General features: G+C 41.8%; 2 protein-coding genes across 2 annotated transcripts in view; one reads left to right on the forward strand and one right to left on the reverse strand.

Annotated features, from left to right (window-relative positions):
* Nucleotides 1-4,650, forward strand: part of LOC118328684 — a 6,022-nt gene extending 1,372 nt beyond the window's left edge. The window contains exons 2-3 of the mRNA XM_035662562.1: nucleotides 583-1,770; nucleotides 3,204-4,650. Of these exons, the coding sequence (XP_035518455.1) occupies nucleotides 718-1,770; nucleotides 3,204-3,563 (1,413 nt within the window). The 5' untranslated portion in view covers nucleotides 583-717 and the 3' untranslated portion in view covers nucleotides 3,564-4,650. The remainder of the gene's footprint in view (nucleotides 1-582; nucleotides 1,771-3,203) is intronic.
* Nucleotides 4,651-4,840: 190 nt separating this feature from the next.
* LOC118328685 (bone morphogenetic protein 7-like) lies at nucleotides 4,841-17,077 on the reverse strand. Its single transcript, XM_035662563.1, has 7 exons — nucleotides 16,559-17,077; nucleotides 10,661-10,850; nucleotides 6,872-7,020; nucleotides 6,344-6,550; nucleotides 6,140-6,213; nucleotides 5,932-6,042; nucleotides 4,841-5,840 (listed from the first exon to the last, which is right to left on the reverse strand). Exons 1-7 carry the CDS (start codon nucleotides 16,953-16,955, stop codon nucleotides 5,691-5,693), a joined length of 1,278 nt encoding a protein of 425 aa, XP_035518456.1. The 5' UTR covers nucleotides 16,956-17,077; the 3' UTR covers nucleotides 4,841-5,690.
* Between the last annotated feature and the right edge of the window lie 2,103 nt (nucleotides 17,078-19,180).

Genomic DNA, 19,180 nt, shown 5'->3' on the forward strand with positions numbered 1-19,180 from the left:
TGTGTGTGTGTGTGTGAGACCACAAAGTGTTTATATTTAGCCCCCCCTCTGAACTGACTCTCTTCTGTGCATGTGCATGTAAGGAGGAGGATGGGGTTTCAGTAGTTTTTAGCGTTTTCGGTCCCATGAGAAAAATGCATGATTGAAAGATAATGTTAACCTCATGATAAAATCTAACCTCTAACTTCTCACCCACCCCCAACCTTTTACTTTGCATTATCCTCACCATAACTTCATTCCTTCCATCAACCATACTGTGCAGTTCTTTGTTACCATAGTAACTTTTTTTTTTTCAAAGGAGTTGGTAGATGTCCATCAAACTGAACCCCATCAATATAGCAATTGGTGGTTGGAATGCCGTCATGTGAAGGCTGATGTTGAAGTTACTATTGATGTGTGAGGGGGATATTTACAGGCAATGATCTCACCGGGTGGTCATTTATCAAGAAATCTTTGAAGTGAGAGGCCGTGAGAGGCAAAGAATGAAAGAGTCTCAATAGAAATTCAAATGATTTTCTTCAGGTTGACCCCTTGCTTGTGAGGACATAATGTGCACCAACATGTTTTTCCTCTACTTTTCAGATCGTGACAACCCTGGACCTAACTATCTGCAGCGCTTGCGAAAAAAGTGGAGTCTGTGTCACATGATCACAACACCTCCTCAGCTTCTGCAGGAGGGCATGCAGTGCCAGTTTGAGCGTCAGGCAGCGTGAGCCAATGAGCCTCACACCGAACCTAGCACTTGTCCCAGACAGGGACAGCCTCCCACTCAAAAAGAGGGACCAAAGACCAAGCTCTCCCCCACAGCAGCAGCAACAGCAGCAGCAGCAGTGTGATGCTGCAACATTCAAGGCGCCCTACCCTTACAAGAGCCACAGTGAGTTTAAGACAAAACACACAGGCCCTTTTCAGCCCGTACCGAAACGGGTTCCTGCACTGTACCAGCCATGGATGCAGACTAACACATCCACCAGATCCAAACCTCAGGTCCTCTCTGCGTTCAGGGAGCATCATGGCTGGGCCGAGTGGAGAGAGTTCAACCCCCTGCACCCTGGATGGGACTTTTATCACCACTATCAGTCCAACAGCCACTTGTCTGGAACACCTGCACTGCACCCACACCACCCACACCACCACTCCAGATTCAGCCCTGTCTCCCTGGTCACTGACGGTTTCCAAAGGGTGGGTGGAGGGTACGGCTGGGAGCAGCCCAAGACATTAAGGGACAAGAGTTTAAACACGGAGAGGCAGAGCAATGGGAGGAATAAAGAACCTTATGTGAGGAGAAGGGAAAGAAAAGTTGAGTATTTTCCCAGGGTTGAAAAAGCAAGCCCTCCATTGTTGAGCACATGCCTACCTCACTCTCTATATGAGGACTTCACAGCTCAACGGTCAACAAAGGGGGTCAAACAACATGTTTCTGGACGTTCCTTCATAAGAGTTTCCCCTGCCGATAACTCAAGCAACACATACACCTCCATGAAGGAGGACGCATCAAGATCTTCTACACTCGCCTGTTCTGAGCATGATCCTTCCTCTCCCAACCATTTTCCTTGGCTGCTTCCTCACTTTGTGGCAGGCTCTCTTATTGAGCTCAGAGACGGGCAGTTGAGGAGAGTGGAACACTTGCAGACAGAAGACTTCCTGCTGGGATCCCTGGCCTGTCCAGACCTGCGCCTGAGCTGCTGCACGGTGCAGAGCATCACCGCTTCAGCTTCCTCCTCCTCCATCTCACGTCTCCTCATCCTGCTTCACGACCAGCAGTCCCAGGTAAAGGAAAAATTACTTTGCTTTATTTACAGGTAACTGCCATTATTGCTCTAATGTAATTCATCTACCAAATGTTGCATTCAGGTCATATGGTCATATGATCTTTGAACCTTAATATTTTATCAGTTTTAAATACTTGTATGGGGATAGGACAAATTCACAAATTCATCCCTCTAGCAAGTATTGTCTGTGTAATCAAACCCTGCTACGTCTTATTCCACCGGGTCACAGAGCTCCATTTCTGTCCAAAAACTATTCAAATACCGTACATAAGTTAGCCACACCGCTGCACTGAGTGACTTCTCCATCGCTGCAATGAACGTGGGCACTCCCACATACTAGCACACCAAATGTGTTTAAATCCGCAGCAGAAACTAGTCAGTAAGTAAGTACTTCCACTTTCTTTTTGAATAACGCTTAAAACAACAGTGCCCAGCTGCTTTTGTAAATAAAGCAGCCTTTTTTAAACTTAAACTATTATGACTGTAATCATTTGTGAGATTCATGTCTTCACTATAAATGAAATTGCTTGAGACTGACAGTCACACATACACACAGGGTATGGGAGAAGCATTATTGGTTTTTGGTCTCTTCATTGAATTCATTTGATTAAAAAAATATAGAAACATATCCTTGTATACCCACTATGTGTAGAATTAGATCTGTTCTGACATCCCAGTCTTTGTATTTGAAAAACAATGACTGTGTAAAACTGCATGCTGTTTTCATTGGAATTGTTTAATTTTTCTACATACAAAAACTTCACTGGGCTTTGATTTCAAATATAATTAACAAAAAAGCTATGGATATTTAATCACTATGACAAGCCCTTAACCTAACTTCAGACTGGATCATTCATTTGTGGGTGGCATTGGTTTGGCATTAGGGATACGAATTGATAAGATTTTATTGATACAAATACCATTAGCGATTATGCTTATCGGCCCGATTCTTTGTCAATTGCCTTTATTGATTCCTGATCAGTTTTCTGTATGAAAAGTAGGCCTACACAGGTTTTAACGCTGAAGTTATAGTAGTTTGATGAAGTCATTATTTGGACAATTTCTTCTTCTACTTGTTCTGCCATTGATAAAAATAAATTGATGGCAAATTGTGGCATACAATTTGGAACCAGTACTCGATTCACATCCCTTTTTGGTATGTGGTAAAAATACATCTACTGACATTCATCACTCAGTTAGTCAGGTATCTGATTAACTGTGCAAATAGCTGATCAGTACAAGCCTGAATTTATCAAATGTCTCTACTGAAGCTATTGAATGCTTCAGTTTAGTACGTAAAAAACACTTCACTATATTGCTATCTGACAGGAATTCAGCACAAGTAGGACAACACCACCCCCTAGTGAACAAGTGTGTAGGCTGCATCGCTGTTTCTAATCTTCCTTTGCATAATGTATCATCCTCCTCCAGGAGTTGGTGGATGTCTATGTGGAGTACCCGTTCTTTGTGCGCGGGAGGGGTTGGTCCTCCTGCAGCCCTCAGAGGACTGCCCGTCTCTGTGGCCTGCAGTGCCGCCAGCTCATTGTGGGGGACGTCTGCCTGGCTCTCACCCCTGTCTCAGCCCCCCAGCCTGCACCGTCAGCCACCCTGGAGCCAAAAACCTCCCCTAGGAAATCAGAAGGAGTGTGTGAGTCCCTAAAGGAAGCACAACCCCAGGTTCCCCCGGGGCCAGAGTGGCCAGCAGGGGGGCAGAAGAAGGAGGCAGAGGCAGTCCGGAGGAGGCACTATTCAGCCCCTGAGTTAAGAGGTACAGGGATTAACTGCATGTAGTGAGGAGGTTCACTGTTTTATGGACAGGAAGAAGTCTATCTCTTTTAAGCTCTGCTATATTCAGCTGATATTTGCTGTCTTTCTACCTCCTGAATTGTATTTCTGTGCTTGACTGTGGTTTTTAATTGTATCTAAGGTGTAAAAGCTAAAGAGGACTGATAAGATAAACTCTCAGGATCCCCCAGAGGAAAACCTACAGAAGCATATTTGTCAAGAGTTGAGTTAAACATTTCATTTTCTGTGAGCATGATCAGAGTCTATCATAACACAGAATTCAGATCGTGTTCATGTGAGAGAGTCAATTTAATACGTTTTTGTGAGAACGTGGAGAACCAAAGCGTGCATCTATGTTTCCACAGGGAGCTGCTTCACTGATAGTGAATTAAAGAAAGAATATTGTTTGGGTTTTTAAAGTGTTCTGATTATTTTTTGCAGCATTTCTGACAAAATTGTGCCCTTGTTCCCTGAAAAGCACAGAAAAATACTCCCTCAGGTTCCTCACTGCTGATCAAATCATTTTAAGTTTATCTCTCTTGCATCTAATATGACTTCTTAAACCACATAAAGGATCAATTTCATTCCAAATTTCTGCATATCCCCCATGCCAGAATCCTGATAATAAAGTGAATTTTCAAATTGACATTCAACTTTTTTTCAGTAGGATTTAGTTTTTTCGCTTCTACCTCTGTTTTCTATTTAAGGTGACAGATACATATAGTGTGTGTTTTTAACAGTGTGGGCTGTGGTGTAATATGTTGTGCTGGAAGCTCCTAGTTTCTCTGTGAATGTCAGTGAGAATGCTTTTATTGGCCTGGTTGTTGCAGTATATAGCTGCTTTTGTACCGATGCTCCTTTTTAAATGTCTGTCCCATTGTTAAGAGCTATTCAAAGTACTTCAAAAGCACAATCTGTGATCAGTGTACAGCGCCATATGTCTGGATATTATATACATTATACACTTGGACAAAAAATGAAATGGTTCAAAATTGAAATGCGGACCACTCAACTCTGATTTCAGAGTTAGGGTGGACAAGGTGCTGTACACACTGATTGTGTCTTTAACCTGTAAAACAGTTTTCGCACTGTTAAATAAATATGTCATGTCTAAAACGGTCTGAATTTTGTTTCTCTAAACCCAATGAATCCCTCACAAACCATTATTTACTATAGCCATTTACAGCCAAAGGTGCTTTGAATGCCACTGTAAGGAACACTGTTGAGGTCAAACAAGGTAAAAAAAAATAAAAAAAACACCTGCTTCTTGTGGGATAGTTTCCATTTATTTGACTACTTGACAAAATAAAATTACAGCTTCCCTTTGCCCACCTGCAGCTCTGGTCTGACACCAGAAGGCAGCTGCAGTCGGGGTGATGGTGCACACCCCGATGTCCGCCTCATGAATCACTGACATCTTGCAGACTGTATGCCTGTCACAGGGCTGGTGATATATGTCTGCACCAGGAAACTGGGCCCAACAGGCAGGACTTTCAGTCCCGCACACTGTTATTAACAGTCTCGGCTGTCATTCTTCACTGAGCTCCTCTACATCAGAAGCACATTCAGGAGCTGCCAGATGTCTTACACCTGACTTGGTCCAAATGACTTCCTGAACAACTAGTTCAACACCAGTGAAGTTGGTTTCTTCTCATCGGGACATAAGTTCATCCAGCTGTTCCAAAAGACAAGGTGCAGTGGTTCGACAGGAAGATGGAGATTTAAAGTTTTACAAGCTGTGAAATCAGTTATCAAATGCACATTTCCACCCAAGCCATATTTTATATTTTGATGCCTCTTGGTCACAAGAGAATGCAGATAGATATGTGTTAAACATTAGGGGAAATAGTTTTGACTTTCTGTTTCTAGCACTCAATATTTGGTCCTTTCAGAGCACTTTTAAAGAAACCTTTCTCTGTGACTAATAGTTCTAACTGGTTTGTGGTCGTAGTAAATGCTGCATGGGAGGCTCAGCTGCTGGTCATAACAACAGTACACCAGATTAAAGTCCATTCTGCGGCAAGAGCTCCCTGGTGACCAGCCAGTCAATCATCTTGCCTCTGGTTCCTTTGCCTCCGCCTTTGTTAAACGTCCCTTCGGATTTGCACAGCTCACAGAAGGGGGTACGAGCGGTCAGTGGCAGCCACAGGCTCTGACCACCATGTTGCGGTACTTCTTGAGGATGACGTTGGAGCTGTCGTCAAAGTAGAGCACCGAGATGCCATGTAGCTGGGTGGGGGCACAGCAGGGTTTGGGCACCGTTTCTGGGTTGATAAAATGCACCTGTGGGTAGAAGAAGCATAAATCAATCTTCACAGAAAGTGGAGGAGGTTGTAGTGAAAGTGCCTGTCATCAGGGGCTGTTTGGGACTTACCAGAGTTTGCACAATAGCGTGATTGGTGGCATTCATGTAGGAGTTGAGAGGGAAGGCGCATTCTCCCTCGCAGTAGTACGCGGCGTAGCCCTCTGGTGCTATGATCCAGTCCTGATCAGAATAAAATCACAGGAAGTATCAGTCAATTGTCACTTTTGAAAATCAAATGATATCAAAATGAGATCAAAATGAAAGTTCTGAATTATACCTGCCATCCTAAATCTCTGAAACTGACATACAGTTCATGCTTTTTACATCCCTCCTTAGAGATGCCAAGGTTATCTGAAATTGACAACACGCAAGTATGAGTACACACAAGTATCAAAATACAAAAATATTAAAGGCCAGTTGGTCAAAGTGATTAAAACCATGACGAGAGTCTATGATGGTGTGAGTGAGAAGGTTCAGGCACCTGTTGCAGCCTCCACTGCCTTTAGTGCATCTTGGACAGTCCTCTGGGGTTTGGAGCGGTTGGACTGGCGCCCCTTGTGGCCGTGAGCAGAACGGACGCTGCGGAAACGCACCTCATTGGCTCTGAAGAAGGCAACCATGAAGGGCTGCTTGTCTTGAGGTCCACTGCCTGTCACCAGCCCCGCCAGTCGGGGGTTCCTCCTCTGGCCTTCGGAGAGAGACAGGGGGAACAGAACTAATGAGTGAACCAACCACTAAAGAATGACAATAACACACATCTAAGTTTCTACTAAACAATCATTTGTTCATCCTAATACAACCACAACAACCACAATCATTACATGAACTCTGTAAGAACCCTATATACACATTATAAATATACAAATAAACACTAAATATGTGGTTGTGCTTTTAACCATATGATTTAAAAAGCATTAAATCATTACTCTAAACAAAGACTGTATTCTTGCTATTGTTGCTGTTATGGACCCCCCCCCCTCATGCGAGTTAATGTATGGCAGTGACTGACCATGGCTGTCCTCCAGGACCAGGTGTAGGCCGAGGTTCTGCTCCGGGTTGACCAGCCAGAGGTTACTGGTAGCAGTCAGGTCAAAGGCCAGCCAGCCCTCCTCTGCAGCCCACACTTCTCGCTGGTCCAGTAGCAAGAGCTCCACTTCACTGAGGAGAGGACAGAATGTAATTAAATTCAAGGCATCTCAAGGCTGAAAACATTGAGTGTGAAAACACAAGTTAAAGTTAAACATAAATGGAGTATCCTTGCTTGGCTGCAGACTGAAATACTAATCAAATGTTCCTTCAAAGACTAATTGCAAATGTGTTTCCATAAAATGAAAACACAAGTTTGATAAAATGCTACAATGGTGGTCCACTGTGATTTGTTACCCATCTCTTGTTTTTGAGTTTCTGCAAATTGATTTTCATTCCTGAAATTAATGAAAAGCAATGGCTCTCTGGAGTGTATGAAAACAGTCTAAGAGCATGTGGTATGCTTAGGAAAATGGTTGGCTGTCTTGTAAATTACATAAAATTAGTTTTTAATTGGCAAATAAATGCAGAACTACATGTGTGGTCCTGCAACAGCTAGAGTGCAGTTAGAACATATTAGGACAACTTGTTTTATATATTACTATATTTATCATTTTGGCAAAGTCCACCTGCAGATTGGATTAGAAATAAATGAATGACTTTGAGGTTAAAGTGCTTATTTTCAGCCTTGTGTTTGAATGCGTTTACATCCATACTGGGGGCACAGTGTAGCGTAACCCTTTTTATAGATATTCCCCCAATGGCGCAGGAAAATAATACATTAAAGGCAACTAAGAGGTTTTATGGTCAAACAGTGGAATGTTGTTTATTAGCAGTCAGACACCTGACCTCAGTTAACAGAGAATGTGTTTCATTTGCTGATGACCAGACTGAAGGAAAAAAGTGAGCACAATAATTAAGATAGCTGCAGTGTTGATGTCTGTGGCTGCAAAGGAACCAAATATAAAACATGATAACATCAATTAAGTTTGTGTAAACTTGTCCAATTACGTTGTGTCACCTAAAGGGCCACAGTTCCCTTGTTGTTTAGGATATAAACAAGTTGAAATTAAAGCTGAGAGACAGCTCATGGCCACTGTTTGTGCTAGAGTACAGAGCATGTGTGACTGTCCTAATCATTTCTGACTGCACTGTAAACACACTGAATCAGGATGAATACCCGTGCAAATCAAAATAACAAACCTAATCTTTCATAGTTAATTGATACAGAAGAATATAAGAATACTTAAGAATAAGAACTCTTATGTAAACTATAACAATAAATTATTATTAATCATTTCAGTCTTAAAACAACATGTAGTGACCTAAACATCCAGCCCCTGAATCATGTGTCCACCAAAACAAACAGCCACTATCAAAGAAGCACTTTCTTCATCCCAGAAGAAAACTCCTACACACATATCATGCCGTCTTAAGGGCAGATTTCCCAGACAATAGCCTTGTTTACAGATTGAGTTTCAGACCTTCAGGCAGACGTCTGCCCATAGTCCTGCCGCCTGCTTGTCTGTGTGGAGTGGCCTTTGTGTGTCTGTGAATGACAATGGTGTTGCGCTTAACACCATCCTCAGCCCCGCTGTCACCGATGAAGGACTTAAATCTGCTGCCGCTCACTTATGTCTCCCTGGCAGGCAGAGTCAAGCAAGTTAATGGGGCAGAGTGATTTTATAATGTGGGTGGTACAACTTTGATTACTGAGAAAGAAGGGGGTGTGTTGAGTCTAATTATCCAATTTCAGATGTGGTTTGAAACAAGGAAACAGCGTGAGCGTAACCCAGAAGCTGGCAGAGTGACAGACCAAACAGAGCTACAGACAGACAGAAACATGGAGGAATAACCACCTGTGTAAGAGAAAGAGAGTAAACTGACGTCTTGAGGGTTGAGAGTGTCATTTGTGGTTGGAGCTGTGTGTTATAAACGCAGGTCTCCCAGGGACCAGCCTGTTCTGACTGTGTGAGAGTAAACTTGCTCTGGAGAGAACCACTGTGCTTCTGTAATTGACGCTAATGTCTGTGTAAACAGCTTTGGTGCTGACACTAACATCAGCAGAAATAACCTGTGGGGAAACGTAGACAGACACCGCCAAGGCAGACAGATCCATGTGCACATGCGGAAGACTAAAGACCAGTTTTCAGCAAAAAAACACACAGCAGCATAAGGTGTTTGTTCAAAGTCAACCACACTAGTCGTACTCTGTCACTATCATAAGAGGATAATCATATGTAGCACTGAAACCTGGTACTATGAAGAACTGAAGAACCTTTGAAAAATGCTTTAAATTTAACTAATTAGCCATGCAGATAGGTTTGGTTTTATTTATCTGGTTTCTGAGAGAGATAGATATACTTGGCCCAGTTACAACGGAGGTGAATGGAGTTTCATTGAAGGTGCCTCACAGTACTCAAGAATTACATTTAAAATATTCACCAGCAACATGCCTTTGGAACTAGTTTCTATAAGAATTAGCCTGTATGAAAACTGCTCTCAATGTGTTGTGGGGAATTGGGATTATTCAGAGAAATGGGGACACTGTTTCTAAAAAGTCACATTGCTGTTGAATTTTTATCAACATTAGCAGCGTGGCTCTAGGGATGGACATTTTGGTCCGTCAACCACTTTGGGACAGATTGAAATATCTCAACTACTGGATGGATTACTGTGAAATTTCCTGCAGACATTCATTGTGGCCTTTAGCTATAGCTAAAGTCAGAGATAAGATATTAGCAGATTGACTTTTTTTGTTTTTTAATGAAATATCTCAACAAATATTAAATGGACTGCCATTAAACTTGGTGCCGTCATTTGTGTCCCTGAGATCAGCTATAATCACTTTGGTGATCCCTGACTTTTCTAGTGCCACCAGCAGGTCAACTGGAGTTTTCACTTATCTAGTAAAATATCCCAACATCTGCTAGACGGCTTGGCACAAAACTGTATTCTTTCATGGTTACCAGATGATAAACCTCATTAACTTAAGGGACATCACCATGAAGGGGAGAATTTGTGTTTTTTCACCATGACATTTGGTGCAGACATTCATTATCCCCTTGAAGATGAATTGCAATAACTTTTTCTCTAGTGCACTCAACAAAACACTAAACTTACACGGTGAACCAGTAAACATTGTACATTCTAAACATCAGCTTCTTAGCTTTATAACTGTGTGAATGTTAGCATGGTGATGTTAGATTTTAGCTCAAAGCACTGCTGTGCCAAAGTAGCCTACAGCTTCAGAAAGCCACTGTAAATTTTCTTTAAAACTGCAGTAGGTAACTTTTATGAATATAACTTTTTGTCATATTTGCTGAATCTAACTATATCCTGACAGTAGTACATAAGACAGATAATCTGTTCTCCGACTCCTCCTGCAGCTCCTAATGGCACTTGTAAGAATCTACCGCGTCTGAAAAAATACAACCAATTAGACAAAAAGGTTATTTTATAAGTTACCTACTTTAGTTTTAGGTTTCACTTTTCACTGCTAATGCGTTGTGAGCACCACTGAAACTTTCATTACCATCTTATAAGTGCGGTGGTAGAAATCAGACAGATATCATAAACCCAGACAAATTCAAACAGAGACCACTAGAGGAAAGTGAGGGAATACAATTGAGTGATCCCTTAATGCTAAACACAACTGAGGAGATCCAGCTGATATATATGATCGAGGTTAAAACAAATCAAGAGTAAGCAGCAAAGAATCTGTACAATTCCTGTAAAATTGAGAAACGAGCCGGAAAGAAAACACCCATACCTGTTTGGAGGCTCCTGCAGGACCTGGTAGACACTGACTCTGAATGTTTCGTTCTCGTAGCGTTCCTGGATGAAATCTTTATAAATCCTAAACTCTGCTGCTGTGACGGCCTCTCCCTCTGGGATACGGGAAAGGTCGAAGCGAAATTCTCTTCTGTGCTGCTTATATAGAAGATCCTGATCCTGATCAACTATTAGGGAGAAAAGAGAGAAACAGAGATAAAGATACAGTAAAAATGCTTTGACAACATGCTTCATTTATAATTCACCAGATTTGAATAGAGCAGTGATAAATGGTTTATTGTTGTTTGCATCAGCTGACACACACACACACACACACACACACACACAGTGAAATAATACTTACAACCCTCAAAGGGAAAGTTTGTACATCTGAGGGAAAGGCAAACCACTGTGAGTACAATCAGATGTCAAAACCGTTGTTGAATCAAACGATTCTCTGATGTGTGTCACTCTGCCCACATCTCGGAAGCACAGTGTCAGAAATAGGAAAAATCCTGCTTCCATGAGAGAAGTGATTGATCTAAACATCACTTAAGTCAATCTGCTATACGTGCCAATGTGGGGGAGAAAAAACACACTCAAGGCTCAGTTTGGCTCCCTGTTTAAATTGCACACATGTGCTGACCACAAGAAAAGGCCTGTTAAGGCACTGCCCGGAAAACCACAGCAGTCAGTGTGCTTTTATAAACACACTCACATAAAATATAGAGCGACACACAAATTCATGTGACCTAGCTGCCAGAGTCTGTACCACCCACACCTCCCTGATCATTTTGCCATGTATCACAGTCCAGTGATTTCATTCCCATTGTAGAGGATGAAGTAAAGCAGCAGTAGCTGATGGCACTACAGGGTTTCCGACCCGCCCTGAACCAGCTGAGGCTCTCCAGCACTCAGACTTTCCAGGGGAGCGGTGGTCAGAAAGACCCCAAAGCTTCCTGAGGCTTTCCAGTGTCGTGTTTTTATAGCGTTAGTCAATGTGTTTGTCCTTGGAAAGAGCAGTGGAGGTCTCTGGTGAAGGTGTGCAGAGCTGAGCAGCGATTAGCCACCTTAAACACATCCTGCCCGCTGGCATACACCATGACATCATCATGACATCACCCTGCGTTCCCTTCTGATGGTCCACTATTGTGTCAGTGCACAGACATACACACAGCAGCCCAACACTAGAAACAGCAAGTTTGTTTCATGAGAGCACACACACGCACTGACTCACAGTCTTTTAAACTAATAACGAAACAAAAACACACACGAGCCGTTTGTCATTAAGAGCGGTGCATTCTGAACCCTGCTAGTCATTTGTTTGACCGCAATTAAATGCTGGAAGGGAACAAGGGGTGTTTTTATGAAAGCAATAATTGCTTGTAAGGACTTGGTGTGTTTATGTTAGGGACCATTAGCTGCAGAGATCAGACCTCAGATATGCAAACTTCCCTCTGGGAGGCATTTCAACACTTCAGATTACTCCTCACACTGCGGGGCCACACAGCCGCGGAGCTATCATTAACCTATTGCAATTTTATAGTAATTGGTTTTTTTTCCGAACAGCATGGGTGGTTTAAAGATCTCAATGTCTGCACGAAAACAAAAATACGATCATTGTGAATAGTAGTCACTGCTTCAGACATTATTTATGTCATACATATTGTTATAGATCTGTTCTGTGTGGGTCTATTCTTCCACTCTGTTCAGTAAGCACGCCATCTATTTGCATGTCTGTCTGTTTTGGGAGAGGGATCCATCCTTTGTGGCTCTTCCTGAAGTTACTTCCATGTTTTCCCTGTTTTTTTTCCTTATCTGCATCGAGTGTCTAAGCGTAGAGGGTATCGTAACAACAAAGACTGTGAAGCCCCTTGAGGCAATGAGTGATATTGGGCTATATAAATAAAACTGATTTGACATTCTATGAGTCAGTCAAGTTCAGACTTTACTATTCAACTGATAAATGTTGTAAATCTTTTCATTATTATGCCTGCATGTGTTCACAAGTTTGACAACATTGTTTAAGCTGTTTCCTTGCATATTATTAGAACGACAAAAAAGGCGCTTGCTAAACTAACGTTGCACCTTTGCATAAATTGACTGAAAACTGTAAGCACCATGTCTGCTATTGATGACAAAGTAAGCTTTCAATTATTCTGCTCAAGATTTAAAAGACAAAAGTGGACTTATAGTGTCTTGGCATGGGGATGCCACTATGCAATTACAATTGGAGCTTCGCACACTAAAAAGAAAGTAATTATTTTGCACATGAATGTTTAAATAATGAGACGGTTAATACGATTTGCTGGTGGGGCAAAAGAAATTCTTTGTATGATCTCCTTATGCTTCCTACAGATCAGCTTAGCAGGACAAACGCATTTCTTCCTGCTTGTTCTCAAAAACACAATACACCTTCTGTTCTTCAGCTAGCAGCCATTCCTCCGACTGTTTTTGCACTCGTTCTATTCTAATGAAAGCCAGTGACATTTCTGGTCATTAAGCCCTTTCCCATGCTCTGCAGGTGTGTTGTGGTCCCATACTGAACGCATGTGTACACGTCTCCAGGCAAAGGTTTCTAGCAGCAGTAAACAAGCCGCCCGCCATGATGAGTAGCAGAGCAGAGAACCGTTGAACAGCTACGACTGATAAGACTGAGAGTTAAGTTTAGGCCCTGGCGCTACATTCAATGCATTTCTTTATAAACAAATGGACAATAGGAACTACAAATGTGCAGTTGAATGGCAGCTGCTTGCGTAACGTTGCATGACAATGAGACCAGTGCTTCCTGCTGGTTATCATGAAGTACAACTTGTGGTTTGGTGTTCTAACACAAGTAAACATATGCAGCCGTGTATCTGCATGTGTGTAGTGATGTGATATACTTTACTATATGACTAAACAAGCTCTCAAATACTGTCTAACATATGAAAAACAGGGGTTAAATTGTTCCCTTCCCTCTAACATAATTAATTTCAGTTAAAGACACTGAGTAAATGAGGCTGATTTATCTACAATACTAGTATGATACTATTCTAAGCCCAGTCCACCTGCAGGGTATACCTATGCGCACTTGGGGGAAGGGGCCGTACAGCTCTACAGCAGCTCTCCGTCACACTGGAAGCTGTGGTCTTTGGAAGGGAAATACCATAATCTAGTTCGGTCTTGAAGCGATCATCCCAGGACCACCAAGACAGAGTCAACTCCAGCACAATGTGGGAGCCCCAGCTAAAAACTCTGCCAATCATCAGTACAGGAGGCCGCGGAGGGCTTGAGAGAGAAATAATACACACTCATTGTGTCCTTTTTTTTTTACTCCTTCCTCTTTATAATCAAACTCTTCAGATGTGGAACCACATAAATCTGCTGTGAGTTTCCAGAAACAATATTTCCAGATCTCATTAGCTAAAGACTGTCAGTTAAAAGTTCACGACTGAGGACATAAAATGTTATGTTTCAGATTTTTTTACAGTCTCCAAATGTTTTGTATTAACTACACGTTTGTGGGCTGATTGAAAAATAACTCTAAATGGCTCTTAATTAAATGGCTTCAGTTCTGTCTTGATGTACAACATCGACATACATACAGACAAAACTCAGATGCACACACTTCATTTCTTAACACTGACCCTTAAGCCCAGAGGCAGGAGAGGGGCAGACAGAAGACAAAGGTTGGTTTTGGATGAAACCACATCCGGATAAGAGCCACAGGCACCATGCCGTCTGCTGTTTCACCATAGTGATATCAGAGCCGCTGTAGGGTCTCCAAGGGAAACAAAGGCAGGATTTGCCTTTTATAAATTCAATAATGTCTGAGTCAGCCCCAACTCCCACCTGTGACCCCTGTGATTTACACCTCTCCAAACAAACATACAAACACAAGAAATGCAGGAATGCACAGCACACACAAGCACCTGCACTAACAGAGACCAGCATTAACGTGTTTAGATGCAGTTTGTATCTTAATCTCAGTCAACTTGTTTCTCACTTCCTTGGGGTTTAGAAATACCCGTTCAATTCCTAGTCATGTGAAACAAAGCCACGCTAAAGCCTCTCCCCCGGAGCTTTGAAGGGATTCTGGGGAAATCGGATACAGGGATGTTGTCATAACATTTACAGCTCGGAATGCATAATGCTGGATTTGAAGTGAACAAAGTGACCTATAAGCCACAATGTCAGACACACTGGCTTTGTCAGAAATGTATTATCTCAGGAGAAACCCCTTGAGATGTATTATCTCGTTTTCAAGGGGGTCCAAAGCAAACAGAAGAGTACAAGACACAATAATATATAACACAACAATAACAGAACAAACAACCAGCAAACAATCAAACAAATAAACTAAACAACTAAAAAAATAGAGTTACAACCTTAAACTAGACACAGTCAAAAGAAAAATGATCAATCTGTAAATAAAAGAAGGAACATTGATAGCATTACTGAAAACAATTTGTGTTAAGATAAGAAAACTGTATATTTTCAAATAAGCAAGATGATAACAGAGGACGGATATTTACAGGTCTCTTATTTCAAGCAAAAGGAGCCCAAAATATGAACTGTTTTTTTTCCAAGTTCCTTAGATACGAAGGGGATCAGAGCGTCTTGTTGAGTCTTTTGACACATAAAGAATAAAAAATTGTAAGGGAAGTTAAAATGAATGCATTTAAAAATAAATTGATCAGTGTCTTATATCAAGCAGGGGCCACTTGAGCGTGTTTTGTCCGTAAGAACGGTGTTTAAGAAAAGAACTGCCTAGTATGAAGCTGCACAGTCTGTTATAGGCTTATATAACATTAAGGGGAAGAAGATCAGTTTTAGAAGATTTCTGGTAACAGCTAATCAATTATTGCTAAATGCATTGCATTGCATTGAATATGTTTTTGTTTTATGAAGCAGTAAATTGTTAGCTGACAAACATGTATATTACACATTGTATAATATTAAAATCAGATTGCAGGGCCACTTTAATTTGTGATGTGTTTTATGTTTACATAATAGTTCCATCTGCATATAGATGCACAACAATTAGAAAAAAGTTTGATAAATAATAAAAATAGAGAAAATAAGTGGTCCGAAAATAGAACTTTGAGGCACGCTTTGCTGAGTAGTGAGCAAATCTAATGTACACCACAACGACACGTTGTTTTCGGTCGTGAATATACAAATGAAACAGTGCATGTTGTGAGAGACCAATAGCATACAGCTTGATAATGATAAGATAATGATCCACCAGAGAAGTTTTGGTGTGATCAAAAAATATTGCTTCTGCAAGGTGGCCATGATCAGGTGCAGAGAAAACACTGTTCATGAATTTGAGCAGTAGTTGTGTGTGGAAATGTTAGATCTGAAAACCAAATTGAAATTGAGACAGGATATTACTATCATCAAGGTACTGTGATTATTGATTTAAAATACTTTGGCAAAGGAATAGATAACTGAAATGGGTCCGTAATTGGGATCAAAGTTACCATCCTTGTGGAGATTTCCAAATAGTTGGTATTTCACATACACACTCAGCCAATAGGTATACACACACACACACTAATGCACTCTTGTCATAACAGAGATTTAACTTCTCCTTGACAACATAATATGATAAAGTACTCATTTTATTTATGAAAACATCAGTAAACCAAGTCCCTGTAAAATGTAGTGGTTACTGGTGATATAAGAGGAGCAGATCTTGTACTATTTTTAAGTTGTAAGTACTGATGTCTACTAAGTTGTAAACTGTGATACTTTTGAGTATCAGAGGCACATAGCTTACGTACTTACTAAGAGTTATTATAGTAAAATGCCCTTAAATAAAATTATATAACGCTGTGGCTTTACACTCTCTAATTTAGAAACATTAGGTTACAAAATGGTGTTTGTAATTATAAAGTTTTAAACTCACCGAGATTAACAAAGCTCATCACCATGTCTGCGTCATCCAAGAAGCGGCTGTCCTGCGGGGTCACCATGGGGGACACCTGGGTCGGTAAAACGGGCTTGTAGTAGGAGTATCCGGGCGGCGCTGGGTCTGTGGAGATGGTATTGTACAGGTCCAGCATGAACATCGGGGCAGCGTTGTGTTTGGTGTGGACGTGCGGCCGCGGACGGTGCGGCAGCCCCAGGATGGAGAGGATCTCCCGCTGCATCTCCCTGCGCTCCTGGCTCCGCAGCCGCCGCTGGATGAAGCTGGAGCGCACTTCGTTGTCCACGGAGAAGTTGGAGAAGGCGACCTGCGTTGCCAGCACGCAGTAACCCCAAGACAGGAGGAGCATTAGCCGCGCCAAGGCGCTTGTCAACATTTTACCTAAACTGTATGTGCGGCTCGAACTAGTCGGAAGATAAATAGTTCCACCCGTGATGACAGTAAAATAAACTATCCTCTATCACACACCAGTAGTTGTGCCCTGTCTTGGTGTGATACGTGCGCTCTTGTTGGTGGCAACTTGGGAATGGATTTTATTGAGGCGCCGTGTCAGGGGAGGGGCAGGAGGGGTTCAGAATGGGATAAACCAACACTGGAAATACTGGGAGAGTGTGTGGGGGTGAGTTAATGACAAGTAGATCAGTGTCCTACCATGAAGTGTACTTCTCTATCTTGGTAATAAGATAGGTGGGGTGCGGACTTTTCAAACCAAAGTGCCCCATCACTGCGCCCTTTGTCTGGACATGTTTGTTTGGCCACTGAAGAAAATGGGCTCCAATTGTAAATATCTGATTAGCATATCTTTCCCTGGTGGTCCCTCTCTCTCTCTCTCTCTTTGCAAGCAGTGACCTGGCAGCCATCATCTCTCTGTCAGTTGTCTGCTTCTAGCAACAAAAGGTCACAAGCAGCCTAGTTATTTTAAAAAGAAAAAACCTCCGTTTTGCAATAACAGATCTGGATAGTTTAGATTTAGTGTCACTGCGCCTCGCCCCTGTGCACATGGAGATACTCCAACAGCGCTAAATGATCAGTCTAAAGATAAAGAGGTAAATCCTCTAATCCCTTCTTCAACACAGACACCTTTGAACTCAAACAATAAACGCAGGCCCACCCTAATTGTTGAGGAGTTTGAGTGATCAGCAGCAGTACAGGCACATGAAGAGACATGCCAATAGCCCCAATGAATTACTACAACAATGTGTAAAGCTCCACTGTGACTACTTTAATAGAGGGTTAATGGGTGTGGGGGTGGGCAATGAATGACAAAGCAAGAATCCAGCACTGAAGTGCAGATTATACATGTGCTTCAATCCGGTCTGAGGACAGCCGTGGTTGGATCAGCACATAAAACTGGAGGAAGGAAGTTAATGCGTCATAACCACAAACTGAAATGACCATTTACTAATGTGCTTTTTGGTTTCTCAATTTCTATTTTTTTAAGCTTCTGTCTCTGCATATAGGGGGACCATCAGAACAGGCCATAAATAAACTAAAACCACACGACCAGTTTTCCATGAGCATCATACACTACAGTCACTTGAGATGTTTTCCCAGCAGAGGTCACTTTAGATGGCTCATCCCCGCAAATCCATATAAACAAGAAGATTCCTCCCAATCCACTACAAACATTTGTAAACCTTACTACTGCTATAATACTAACAGTTTAAGACTGTAAAAATCTATTTTGCTTGAGGACACTTCAGCTTTGTGGATACATGCCAACAGGTCCTCTAACTGACAGTCCATCCACATCATCAGCCCACTCGCCAGAGCAGAAGGAGGCTTTACATTATGTCGCAGCAGCTCCATTGTGTATAGCTTCTGCACAGTCAGACATTTTTCTGCCTCAAAGATATACTGCACTTAATAATTAAAGTCATCCACCCCATTCTTTTCATTTGTTTAATGTATACTGACTCAGTGCTATAAGAGTCATTCATTACAGCTCCCACTGCAGCTACAACCATACTGCGTGTCACACTGAAGGACTGAATATATAAGGATCTGTTATACATTGAAACTGTGAAGGGTTCACATTGATCCTTCATCACAATTCATTCTAATCATATACACCTCATCTAATTGTTCTATAATATAGCCTATTTCATTTTTTATTTAAGATCACCCTACAGGTGGCCATTATCTAAAGCCAAGTCTGGATTGTTGAGCCCTTGGGCAAACCTGCACACATTTCACAAGCTCATAATTTGCTTATTTGTTCTAATTTAGTTTAGGTTATGTGTCCATTCAGGAAAAATCAAGATATGAATGAATAAGTACAGTCACTAAATATATTTGTATAGTTAAGTAAAATGTAGGTCTTGTATTGCATTTTCATTTGATGCTGCGTTATATATCTATTTCACTAAAGACTTTACCTACCTTACATGATTCACTATATGTTGCCCACTCCACTAGTATTGTGTGTTTGTGGCAGACAGATGAGGAAGAGTGGACTGTGGGTTGCCCGGGGGATGGGGTTGTCGGATGGGACCCACCTGGTCCCTGTACAGGGATAAGATCATTACACAAGCTATATAGGACCCTACTAGTGCAGCATCCAGTGATTGATTGAAGAGTAGAGCTGCTGTCAGTCAGTAG

This window comes from Morone saxatilis, unplaced genomic scaffold (assembly GCF_004916995.1).
Source record: "Morone saxatilis isolate NCDOM2014 unplaced genomic scaffold, NCSU_SB_2.0 Contig18, whole genome shotgun sequence".
NCBI lineage: Eukaryota > Metazoa > Chordata > Actinopteri > Moronidae > Morone > Morone saxatilis.